Source organism: Martes martes (genome assembly GCF_963455335.1).
Source record: "Martes martes genome assembly, chromosome: 3".
Taxonomy (NCBI): domain Eukaryota; kingdom Metazoa; phylum Chordata; class Mammalia; order Carnivora; family Mustelidae; genus Martes; species Martes martes.
The window spans coordinates 122,913,499-122,926,805 of record NC_137890.1 but is presented as its reverse complement, the minus strand read 5'-3'; the positions used below and the strand labels follow the sequence as shown (position 1 = coordinate 122,926,805).

General features: G+C 35.9%; 1 protein-coding gene across 1 annotated transcript in view; it reads right to left on the bottom strand.

The window, feature by feature from the left end:
• The window catches only part of TTN (titin), a 272,495-nt gene that overhangs the window by 109,774 nt on the left and 149,414 nt on the right, over positions 1-13,307 (bottom strand). The window contains exons 189-204 of the mRNA XM_080798480.1: positions 13,163-13,246; positions 11,641-11,724; positions 11,323-11,403; positions 10,746-10,820; positions 10,206-10,325; positions 8,622-8,690; positions 6,552-6,632; positions 5,521-5,592; positions 4,823-4,915; positions 4,288-4,350; positions 3,376-3,465; positions 2,499-2,549; positions 1,558-1,959; positions 1,103-1,381; positions 572-847; positions 281-420 (exon numbers count right to left, since the gene is read on the bottom strand). Of these exons, the coding sequence (XP_080654606.1) occupies positions 281-420; positions 572-847; positions 1,103-1,381; positions 1,558-1,959; positions 2,499-2,549; positions 3,376-3,465; positions 4,288-4,350; positions 4,823-4,915; positions 5,521-5,592; positions 6,552-6,632; positions 8,622-8,690; positions 10,206-10,325; positions 10,746-10,820; positions 11,323-11,403; positions 11,641-11,724; positions 13,163-13,246 (2,060 nt within the window). The remainder of the gene's footprint in view (positions 1-280; positions 421-571; positions 848-1,102; positions 1,382-1,557; positions 1,960-2,498; positions 2,550-3,375; positions 3,466-4,287; positions 4,351-4,822; positions 4,916-5,520; positions 5,593-6,551; positions 6,633-8,621; positions 8,691-10,205; positions 10,326-10,745; positions 10,821-11,322; positions 11,404-11,640; positions 11,725-13,162; positions 13,247-13,307) is intronic.

Here is a 13,307-nt window from a genome sequence, read left to right as displayed (position 1 = left end):
GTAAGTTCCGGTGAGGAGAAATGTTTCCCATTTATCCATGTGCCCATGTCTACAGATGTCCTAAAAATTACGACTAATAAAAGTGAGTAAAAATGTCTAGTCATAAAATATTTAAACATTGCCAGAGCTGTCCACAAAGAGTGCATCAAAATTCTTCCCCTCTTTGAGACTAGAATCCTGAAAGAACTCCATTGTCATTGAACCATATTGGAACGTCAAACTGAAGACAGACTAATGTGGTATTTTGTGTGACCGACGACTTAAATGGGAAATGACTCACAGGTGAGGGACGGAGAAGCTCTCCCTTCAGTTTCCACTCTCCAGGAACGTCTGCCTCTGAGATTTCTGCATCAAAGCTTGCACTTTCTTTCTCATAAATGGTAACATCCTCTATGGGTTTAAGCAATTCAACTTCACGCTCTGTATTGGTCAGGGATAAAAAAAATCACAATGCTTTAAATAATCTAACAATACTTTGCTTTCTTTCCTCTTTTTTTTTTTTTTGTATGTTATTTTGCCTTATTCACACACAAAATTATCTTTTAGAATATAAGGAAAGACTTTTTTTTACCTCCGAGTGTCAGCTTTGCCGGGTATCTTTTCCCTTCAATCTCCACCGCGTATTCATCGATATCTTCTGGTGTAGCATTCTTCACTTTGAGGAATAACTGTTTTCCGTCTCTTACTATCTCAGTCTTATCATTTGGTTCCAGTGGGATTTCATCATATCCTTTGAACCACTTAACGTTTGGAGTTTCCTTTGCTATCACACAGGAGAAAACAGCCGTCCCCTTTGGTTTCACGTGCTGATCTCGTATAGGTTTTACCAGCCAGTCTCTGATGACTTCTGCATGAAAATGAGGTCAGAAAAAATAGTCATGACCTGAACAAGTAACAGAAATAACTTCCTTAGTAAATTTCAGAACTTGAAAAAAAAATTCTCAAAACTGGATATAATTAACTTGCTATGATGGTTGATATTCCTCCATCTTAGATAAGGTCCAAGTCTGGGAAATAAAATTCTCTCTTCCATTTTGTCAATATTATAAGAAGTACTAGTAAGTATAATAAGCAGAACATAATTTCCCAGACAAGTACTAACCTACTACTTTGACACAGGATGAACATTCCAGGTTGTTGGCATTTTCCACAGTAACTGTGTAGGTTCCAGCATCGAAGTCATCTGCATCATTGATGGTCAGGGCTTTCAACAGGCCGATGACGCCGGGCACAATTTTTCCAGGTTTCTCCACCACAATCTTCCCATCCTTCCTCCAGACCACATCGCGCTCTTTGTTTAACTCACAGCTCAAGTACAGTGGTTGTCCTTTGACCACTGTGACTTCCTCTTCAAGTGTTTTTACGAAACGCACAGGAAGTTCTGTGGAGAATTTCAGTATTAAAGATCTGCAAACACTTCAATCTACATACTATCTCTTCAGTGATTTAAAAAAAAACTTGGAAATGAGAGGTTTTGGCTCAAGTTACAAACAATTGCTAATGAGGTATGTTGTGTTAAAGTTTAATAGGGATTGTATTCGGCAGGCTGGAAATTACCTTCTACAACAAGTTTAGCCGTGGAGGTCTTCTCCTTGTTTCCCAAACGTAAAACACAGGTGTATTCGCCAGCATCAGAAAGCTGGACATCCATGATATGCAGCTTTCTGTCTTTCCCATCTGCGATGAATCTATGCTTTGGGCTTTCACGGATGTTGCTACCATCTTTCATCCAGCTTGTAATTGCAGTGGAGGGGGAGACTAAACATTCAAAGATGGCAGAAGACCCCACTGACTCTGCTTCAGTCAAGACAATGTCTTTGATTTCCTTCACAAACTTGAGGGGCACAGCTTTTAGCTGGTAAGTGAATGGGGCTTCATCAGGAGGCTTCTCTCCACCACTTCCTGGTCTTAGCTTTTTCCTTTCAGCTTCTATTGGCGAAGGAGTCTTTTTGGCGACACCTAATTCAAAAGAAAGTTAAATGTTGATTTAACATTTTCCTAAGGGTCAGAAGCGCACACTTGGCTGCCTGCTGGATCAAACCAGTGATAGAGCAACTGGAAGACAAGAACAGAAAATTAAAGACGAGGCAGTTGAAAGGCCAGTTGAATTTATACTGCCTTCTTCAGACAGGAAAATGAGAAAGCACAAGGAATCCGTGAATAAGGAATGTTCTTCATTTTCTCAAGTTTTAAACCAGAATATAAAATGTCCCAATTAAGGTCTAATTACTTTATCTGTCCTATATAAATACCATGTATATGAGGACTAAGCTAAGAATTTATAGGGTTCATTATGCTAAAATATAGTTGGTTATACATAATACCCACTTGGATAATATTAGAGGTATATTACTTGAACTACCAGAAGACATATTAGTTTTATCAGAATCAACTAGGAATAATAAAGATTGTTATAAATTTTGAAACTTTTTCCCCCTTGAATGTGAAGTTGTCCAGAGTGAATGGTTATAATTTAGGAGCAGGGAAATGACTCTTACCTTTGATGGGACCTTTCGGCTTGGCAGCCTCCTCTTTAGGTGCTTTGGCTTCTGAAATAAAAAGAAAACTCAGCATTTAATTTTTAGACATATTTTATGCTTGGTAGTAAACCAGGAGGGGTGAATCATATTCTTTATTATAAATATCAATGCATGAAGAGAAATTGGCTTTACTTGTGTGGCTTCCATGGAGAATATTTTGCTATTTCCAAGAAGGCATATTTTGTTCAGTCTCATTCTGGTCAATGATGTGACCAAGCTAAATCACCAACATATTTAGGATTAAAAAATTACTTTCAGCAAATGCCTTTATTCTTCTCCTATTTTTAGTCTTTCCCTTTTTTATTGTAGTAAAATAAACCTAACATAAAATTTATCATTTTGACCATCCTAAAGTATACAATTCAGTGGCATTAAGTACACTCACAGCTTGCAATCATCAACACTACCGATTTCCAGAACTTTTTCATTTTGTTAATATGCAGTCTTTTTTAAAAAAAATATGACAAATGATTCCTACATGGCACATGGGAAATCGGAATATCCGTGGGCTGCCTGTATGCATGTCCTTAGAGGGTCTGTCTTCTGAGTTTTCATCAGCTTTGAACACATTCATTACTTAATTTCAAAAGCATATAAAGCAATGATGCTTTGAAGGAATGCATATTACAGTCAAAACACAGTTATGTACCCATGGGTGAGAGATCAGGTTGGGGAAGGACATCAGAGGAACAAAATTTAATCCAGAATTTATTACCCTTCCCTCCGAGCTGATGATGCCTATTTCAACAAAAAAGAGTCTGCATTTTAATGAAGGATGAAAACTTTTATTAAGCCACCAAAAAAACAAACAAAAAGAAAACTGCAGAATAACTACCTGCTTTCTTTCCGACCACGGGCACTGTCACTGGGGCAGCGATGGGGGTGGGTGCTGGCTCCACGGGAGGTGGTTTGATGACTTTTACTTCTGTAGAAAGATGTCCATTGCATTAATGTGTCCATTCATCTCTTCCTAAAATCTCATTTGGTGGCCTATTTGCCTTTTCTGATGTAACTTTGAAATTTTCAAATCACTAGTTTTTCAGAGAATAGTATATTCTAACTATAGCATGATCTATATACAGTATAATGTAATAATATATTCAACATATCCCAATATATTTAATTATATGGAATAAAAAATAATATACTCTAAAAATACATTGGGACACTATAAATCATCTGATGCATGCTGACTTTTACTTCCTTGTTTTTTTAAATAACTACATATTTGTTAAAAACAAACAGGCTCAAAGGGGTGTTACTTAGACCAAGTTCCCAAAATGGGACTTAATACCCAGTCTAATTGCAGTTTCAACCTCCCCACAGATATGTGGCCTTAACTGGTCAGCCAGCAAATTCCTCTTTCCATCAGTGCCAGCGAGTGTATTGGGTCCTCTCTATCTCCCCAAAGAAAGAATGAGATCATCTACATGATAAAACAAACAAACAAGCAAAAAACAACCCCCCCCCCCTTTTGCCTGCAGCAGACAACCTCCTCTGCAACAATCCTTGTCTTTTTTGCTCATGACTTTCCTGTCCTCATCCTCTGTCTATAAAAACCCGCCATTCTGTATTAACTCCTTGGAGTGCCTCTCTATTCGCCAGACAGGGTGTGCCCCCTTCATGAATTATTTCGTGAAAGCCAATTAGATCCTTGCATTTGCTTGGCTGCATTTTGTTATTTGACCCATTATTTGTAAGAAGCATGAAGGAATATGCTGTTGACATTGGAGGTGGGCTTGCTTACCCGGTTCAGGCTTTGGTTTTGGTTCAGGTCCAGGGAGAGGTATTGCTGGCTTAATTTCAGGCACTAAAATAATTCACAGTTGTAAGCAGGTTATTTGAAGGGTTTTTTTTTTTTTTTTTTTTGAAGACTTCTGAAGTTTTTCACAAAATTAAACCAAAATTAGGCAGACCTAATACATCTTGGGAGATAGTGGAATTTAAACATCTATGGTCAGTGTATCAAGTATCTGACCTAAATTTATTTTGCATCTGAAACAAGATACTTGGAAAATATAATAATGCATTTTATTGGTTCTAGTGTTGTTACGCATCTCATTATCCATTTTCCCCCTAGTGCTTAAAACTTATTTTAAATTTAACAAGTGGGTGGTCATTAGCCAAGTGTACCTAAGAGTGAAATGATAAAGAAAATGAAAGCGTATGCGATGAGTAGATTAAGGGCCTGTGTTCAAATCTTAATGCCAGTGTGATGGTTTTTTAAATGATGCATATTTGTATTTTTAGAGACAACTAAGAAAGTGCCATTAAGTTTGTACCTTTAACTGGTTCAGGAACCGTCCTTTCCCTTTTTGTAACAGTAGCTGGAGGTACTTCAGCCTCTGGAACAGCTTTTGGAGGTGGCTCTGGTACTTTAAGAGAATGAGATTATTTTCTAGTGTTATTTGAATACTTAGAAATCAACTGACCTGAAATAATCAAATCAAACTATTTTTCGAAAGCTCTCTGAATGGCTTTTAACAAAACCTTATATTGTATCAGTTCATTTCTATTTTCTCCCCTTGACTGTGCCTCAATTTATTTTACTCCACCCACTTGCATCCCAACTCCGTGAGCTCTCCCTTCCTAAATCACTTCCATAACAGTTCCCAATAAATACACCCTTTGAGAAGAGGCTAATGATAACAACCCCATTAAAAGACCCCAAATTCTGTGCCACATTTGCCAATATCCTCCTATGAAGCTATTTTGCAGCTGACCTGATTATTTCATAGTCACTGCTACCAGAAGAACAAGGGGCAAAGTAGTAACAGCAATGAAGTGTGGGAAAATACATAAATGGATTTGAAAATTACTATAAAGATATTTAAACAGAAAGCAGACGATGGAAAGCACAGACTGTTTCACAGACGAAATATGAAGCTATGTGTATATTTAACTCCGATGATGTTTACAAGATAAACCTTTTGTTAAATGTCCATTTTGTTAGAAGATAATTGTTTACGGAGATTCCTACCTGGTTTTTTAATTTTTTCTAGTTTTTTAGGTTCTACTTTAGGTTCTTCTTCTTCAGGCCTTTTTCTTAGAACTTAAAAGACAAAAAGGTTTATATGTAAACCAAGACAAACAAACTAATGAAGATGTTGAACACACCCGACAAATGCAAATAATACACAAAGGAAGGAAAATGAAAGCATGCGACCTGGTACACTGGCCAATTAGCCCTTATGCTAGAAGTGCTTGTTTTTTGTTCTTGTTGTTTTTTTTTAATCAAAGGTTGTCAAATTATTAAAATAGCACTGGGAGTCATTTTCCATCCATGTACATAGACAATCTGTTGTTCAGAGACAATGCTGTTGCAAAAATGACCAAAACACCAAATGAATAATTTGAATAGCAACAAACTGAATTAATAATTCAACACTGGTAATATAATGAGGAGTATTTAAATAAGTATAAAGTTTACTTAAGTGGAAAAAAAAAAAGTTTACTTAAGTGGAGATATCCAAAGAAATGTAGTCTAGATACCCATAATTCTGTGTGAAGAAAATGTCAGAACTTGATTCCTCATCTGAATATTTTGCTTCCAATTCTTTACGATTTTATTAGTAGGAAGACATGTTTAGTTTTTTTAAATATTATTTGTTAGTTCTGATGATTCTGTATCACACTTTAAAACTGAATACTGAATTTAGACTTACAAAGTTTGGTCTGATTTAGAATATTTAATAGGTTTAGTGTATTTTACTGCATAATTTGACTATGAACATGACAGCTGGGGTCATTATTATTAGCTTAGCGTATGATCAACTTAGTTATATCTACGCATGTAAACTTCAAAACTGTGAATGCTCACAAAATTTCTGTCTTCTTTTTAAAAAAGCTATGGAAATGATAGCCTTCCCAATTTTCAGTGCAACTATAAATGAATTTTGATAAATAGGTAATCTGATTAAAAGAAAACCAAGAGACAGAAATATTTTTGTAAGCTTTCAGGCCTATTTTTTGTAAATTTAAAGCTAACAAAACAGTTGAAAAATACTATACCGCTTTTGAGAACAACTTCTTCCTTTGGTTGAGGTTTAGGTTCAGGAAGTAATTTGCGAACTTTCTTTTCACCTCCAGGCACTTAAAAGAATATGATTTCAAATTTTGAAGTAAATTCATATAAAAGTAAATTTCAACAAGAAAAAGGTCTCTTTCAAAACTAGTTAACTATAGTGCATGATTTTTGTTGCAAAATAATATCACAGAATTTAAAAGCAAATAATATACTTCAAATTATTTCCTCTGCAAACATTTATCTAGCCTTGTGACAAATTCTGTTGCATTTACTGCAAACAAATACAGTCACCTTAAATGAGGGTAGACATTATTCTATATTGACTTTATGAATCTTTGATCAAATACAGGGTTCTTGACAGTATCCTTGCCCTAATCTATAATTGTAGATTGTTCAAATCTACATTGGTATCTCTCCAACTGTCTATTACATTAAAATGATACTGGTAAGTGTCATGTCGTTATCCAATCTTCTCCACTGGTGAGAGAAGAACCCAAGGGATGTGGCTGATGACCTTGATGTTGGGAAAGGACCACTCTCACTTCCTTAACTGAAGGGAAATATCGTTTCTTAAGATCTCCTTTTTGAAATAATACTAATTTAAAATTATAGAGCTATAGAATTTAAGAGCTGGTGTTGGAACTCGTTTTTAAATAAGAAAATGTTCTTGACTTTAGACTAAAAGGGACCCAAGGAATTCTAAGTTCATCCTCTCTTGCATCTTTGGTGACTGTTAGGTGTGATGGATGATATTATATGGAGCAGCCTCCTCCTTCTCCTACAACCCTCATGGATTTGAGTGGAAGAAAGAGAAATGCTTGGTGATGGCTGACCCACCTTACCTCTCTAGTGATGTAGTCAATGAAAGTCAGTTTAAAACATTATTGATTTGTACAACTTAATGTCCTATTTGTTTACTCATGTGAAATCTGAACTTTTAGATATTTCTTAAAAACTTCCCATTTGGTGTTTTAAGCAGGATATTTGCAATTCATTAAGTAGGTTTTTTGTTTTGTTTTTTGTTTTGTTTTTGAGTAGGCTGTGGAGCCTAACATGGGGCTTGAACTCTTTGCATTTGTTTTTCTGTATTATCATTTTATTTTTAAGGTCTTACTGACATTTGAGACTCTGGTACAGAACACACCATTGCAGCTATTATTTTTAAAATTACTATATGTCATTACATGTCATTTTCATATTTAAGTGGCTTTTCCTTCATTACTAGTTAACAGCCATAGTAATATTATTTTGTGATCTCCATTTTATAAGTCAGAAAATGTATATTCAGAAGGATGATTTTTCTAAAATTCCAGAGTGAATGAAGAACATTCAATTTATGGGTCTGGATGTGTTAATTACTTAACTAGAATGCTGCTACCCATTATACTCACTAGAAAAATTAATAACTTTATTTTTAACAGAAAAATGTCTAAAATTTAAGATCCATTTATTTTCTTTTAGGGTCTAAGTTTGCTCATTGAAAATACTGTGTCAAGAGAAATGAATTTTGAAAAATGACCTGCAGCAATCCTGAATGCTCCCTAAAGTTCCCAGTGAGATCTGTATGTCTAAAAGAACGTCTTGGAGTCAGTGACGAGCGAATGACAGGAAAGCCCTGAGGAAGTCCCTACAAATCATCTCAATAATAGAGAAGGAGGACATGAGTTATTTTTAGCACCCTAATGCTGGCTAAAATACTGTTGTTCAGGTGAAATTCCAAAGCTTTCTTCTATTAGCTCTCTGCATTTTAACCTAAGGTGTATCCTGAAGCTAATTTCAGCTAACCAGTAACATTTAATATTTTTAAGTCGAGGAAAATACAAGAAGACATATGTAGATGAAACAGATAAACAATATCCATGAATGTATGAAATTTGATGGGAGACAAAGGAAGCAACACTTATGAGCCAGGGCCATAAAAACAATAAAAATATAAGAAATAAATGAAACTACTCTGATTTTAAAAAAAGAAAGAACATTCTAGAAGACAGGAAGAGGAAGGAGCCTGATGGAGGGATGCTGCATAGAAATGCATTTTCCAGATTGTGAAATACCTTTCAGAGGCTTAAGCTCCACTTTTTCGGGAACTTCAGGTTTTTCAGGAACTTTCTTCTTTGGAACAGCTTTAAAGAATATAATCTTAATTTTATTATTTGTATATTTATACTAATCTGAAGCAAATTATTAAATATCTGCTCCAACAGTCAAAACCAAGCTTTGCTTACAGCCAAACAGCATTGATAACAGCCAAGAGCAGCCACCAAAGAACACACAAGAAGCGTTCAAACCATGAAAACATTGCCCTTCTACTCTGATGGTGAGTAGTAAGTTTAAGCCTGGTGGAGAAAGAAGACAATTTTTGTTCTTTGCTAGAAGAAGAAAGTTTCCTTTAAGTATAAATTTATATTAAGGGAAGTATATTAAGCGTGTGTTTTCATGGAGTATGAATCAACAGGTACCCTTGTAAGACGTGCCCATTTTCTATGGCTGACTGAAAATGCCAGAAGTTACCCCTACTGGCCAGGAGGGATAAAGAGGGGCAAGAATCATGAGAAGCAGTTTTACTCTGGAAGATTCTGGCTTTGTACGTGTATAGGTGAGCATGGGAAAAGTGCTCAACTAAGATTATACCTAGATTATTTTAGATTGAGAAATATCACAACACTAACGATAAGACAACATTGTATTACCATAAAAAGAGTAATATGCTTTTACCAGTTTACTTCAACTTTTAAAGATGCCATTTTTTTAAGTTTTTTTTTTTTTTTTTTAATTTATCAGATAGAGATCACAAGTAGGCAGAGAGGCAGGCAGAGAGAGAGGGGGAAGCAGGCTGAGTAGAGATGTGGGGCTCTATCCCAGGACACTGTGATCATGACCTGAGCCGAAGGCAGAGACTTTAACCCACTGAGCCACCCAGGCGCCCCTAAAGATGTCATTTTAAGAATTAAGTAATACTGCATTAATTCCAAGAAATATCTAAATACAAAAAAGGATGAAGGGAAATTTAACAATGAGAAGAGATGCTGGATACCAAATGTATTCATCACCACTCTTTCTGGCCGCTCCACAAGACATAGTTTGGGCTTTGGTTAAGTTGCAAAAGGAAAAAAAAAAAGTGGGGTCACAGTGATGGGTCATTCATATGCTTTCGTTTGATGGTATATGAGCACATATCAGCTATCAATGTCATAAATATATTTCTTATAGTGTATTTAAAAACATGAAATTCTTTAGGAACAAAGTTTTGGCTTTTGTATAAATTTGTTACTGCAACATTAAAAGTTTCATGCAACGTTTTCTCATACATTCCAAATGTGAAAGATCCCAAAGATAGGCATAGCAATCACACTCTGAAATCAGAAAACCCTTTCTCCATAAGAATGTTAGCTGGACAGCTCCTGCATCCAGATGTCCCGGATGAAGGTAGCAATGAGCCAGGCTGCGCATTCCGTCAGGCATTCCTGACAAAGCACGCGAAGGCAGCGGAAAACACGAGTCTCTATGCAAGTCCCACAGCTCCATCATGTTTGAAATCACACACTTTTAGAAATAATACATGTCTCACAAGCACCGTTTTGGTTGGCTGAATAGAAGTCTGAAGCAGATTAGTAAAACTTGGGAGTGGCATTTTATACCTTTAAGCTGGAACATTTTCTCCTTCACATCTTCCTTTGGTGGAGCAGGAGGAGGTGGAGCAGGCTTTGGTTTGAGTTTTGGTTTCTCAATAACCTTCTTTTCAGGCTCAGGTTCAGGTTCTTAAAAGAGTATTTCAGGAGGGTTAGTATATGTGTATGTTAATTGGTGTGTGGATATAGAATACATCCAGTAGGAATTTAAACATGTACATATCAAGTAAAAAGTTTACTTTTTACATTCGTAGTAGCATCCAACATCAAACATAAAACAGTATCCAACATCAAACACAAACATTTAAACACTGTACACAGATGAAAAGAAATACGGCAAAGGCACCGATAAAAACAAAGGAAGTATCCATAAGCCACACTGACATGGGATCAATTGTACAAATAACATGGATGAATAAGAATGCAATGCATGTTTAAAACAGTGTCTTACATACAGATGGAGAGAGACACGCAGAACAACATAAAACATACATGTATGTGAAGATAAAGACTATGATGGTGAAGAGTGAAGTCCAATTAACTGAGTACCTTGAATTGGTATTTCTTCTGGCTGTGGCTCGGGTTCAGGTTCTTCAGGCTCAATATACTTTTGGATTTCACGTTCTTTAAAGAATGTTGACAGAGGATAGGAGATTGTGAAGTTCTTTACAAAGACTCATACAAATTTCACAGAGATGTAAAGATTTTAGTCACAAAAACAAAAATATACAATTCACGCATATTCATTTATACAGAAAAAGAGGAAAGATTTCTATTACACTTAAACATTCGATTAACTACTTTATTTGATGTATGTGGATGGCAAATGAGATGACTTGTAAAATTTGATGTGGGGTTATTGTTTGAGAATCCAATGCAATTTTTCCAGTTTTGCCTTGTAAGCTGTATCTTTGGGAATTATTAGTTACTATCAAGAAAAGTTAAATATTCTACTTCAAAAGAAGTATAACTATTTGAAAAATAAAACAAGCACATGCTGGAATGCTTCTGTATATAATTTCAAGAAAGAATGCCACCCTATGAATACTTTTTTTTTTTTTTTAAATTTCTGGCTGGAGTCTTTAAGAGACTAAAAAAATTTATGTTTATACATATATATATATACCTTCAACAGGGGGAGTCACTTTTCTACCAATGGTTATAGATGCTTTTTCTTCATATATTATGTCCTCAGGAGACTCTTCAACTTAAAAAACACAGTATTATATTTTAGACTGTATTCACAGTAGAATCTTTCAACTGCTAAGTTGTAAAATATCAACTTAGTTATACTCTATAACATATTCTTCAGATGACCCCAAAATACCAACAACTTAACTACATAAAGACAGACAACAGATAAGTATGCAAGACTCATCTACAATCAAAGCAAGATGTTGAAGACACTTGTCATCTTTCCAAGATTTATAGAGCAGCTGTGTACCTTGGACAGGCGGAGCTTCTGGCTCCTCAGGAATAGGAATGGACTCTTCCTTTTCTGGGATGATTTCCTTCGGTACTTGAGGCACTTTAAAGATATTGATTTGGTTTATTAAGAATTTAGAAGATGTGCAAGATTCTGCAAACAGCAGGCAAAGAATAGAGTGGAAAGAACTTTATCTTACAAGACTTAGTGGGGAATATGGCTTTGGAGGCATGGCACCCTTTTGGACATTCCAATTTTATTAACGAGTCTTCTCAGCCTTCTTCATTTGCTTCTCTTCCTCTGTGTACCCTTAAATGTCAGTGTTCTCCACTGGTCTAACTTTGAAGCTTTAAAAAATTGGCTCTATACTCTGTGAACCATCACTGCTGCACTCTTTATTTTTCTTTGGGTGACTCCTAGATCTCCATCTCTAGCTCTGTTCTCTTTCCTAAGCTCCAGATGCATATTCCCAGCTTCTATATTTGAAAAGTGAAAAATATGTATTCACTATCTTTTTTCTAATATTAATTAGGGACCCAATGAACCATTCCCATGGATAGCTAGCTACAACCCTTACGATCATCTTGGGCTCCTCTACTTAATTGTTTCCCTAATAAACAGCAATTCGATCTCCCATCTCTCTCACTCTTTTCCCATTTCTACCACCACTGATCTTGTCCGGCTCTTAATCACCCTAAATGACTGCAGTGACTCTTCACTATTATCACTGTCTTCCGGTAGCTAGAACTATTGCCAGTCATCTTTCTGAAGCCCAACCTCCACTCATTTGTATACCTGCTTCAAAGCCTTTGCAGCTTCCTGTTACGTACAGAATAAAAGACATGCCCGATATGCGCATTTGAAAAAGTCCAAAATATGAACCTCAGCTGCTTTATATCCAGACTATCTTTCAAGATATCCCAAGACCAATCCATACTCAAGTTGCACAAATTTATTTGAAGGTCCTTGAACGTCCTAGATTCTTCTACCTCTGTGCCTTTGATAAAAATTTTTCCTTTGCCTAGAAAACCATTTTCTCAATTGCTATATAGTATAAAAATCCATCAAAACTTAAATTTTTATTTCTTTCATACAGCTTTCCCTGATGCCTCTGCCTGAAATTTATCTTCCCTTGCCTGTGTTTCTGTAGCCCTTATACTCCTGTAGGTGTGACCACTTCCTGTCTCTATTAGAGCTGTGCTGTGCTTTCTTCTCACCGGCTTTAAGTTGCTTGAAAACAGGACCAAATCTTGTTTTTTCTGGCATGCTCTTTTGTTAATGGTAGGACAGTCACCAAAATATGCTGAATTGAGCTGTTTACCCCTCGAATCGGAGGAGGTCCTCTGCTACCACATGGAACCATGTCATAGCACAACTGAATCTCATTTATTTGTTTCCTCCTGCTTATCTGTCTTGTTTTTTCTCTTTGCTCTCATTATTTCCCCTTTTTATCTGTGAGATGTGGTTTTGCATAAGAACCATTATTAAAATGCTCAGAGAGCATTCAAAGAAATCTGTATTTTTCCTTCACGGTAGGTACCTTTTTCTGGCCGGACTTCTCGTTTTCTGGTAATTGGCACAGTTTCCTTCTTTACTGGAACAAGTTTCTTGGGCACCTCAGGCACTTGGAAGATATTAGTTGTATTTTAAAAAGAGTGTTTAGAAAGATTTTAAATGTTAAGAAT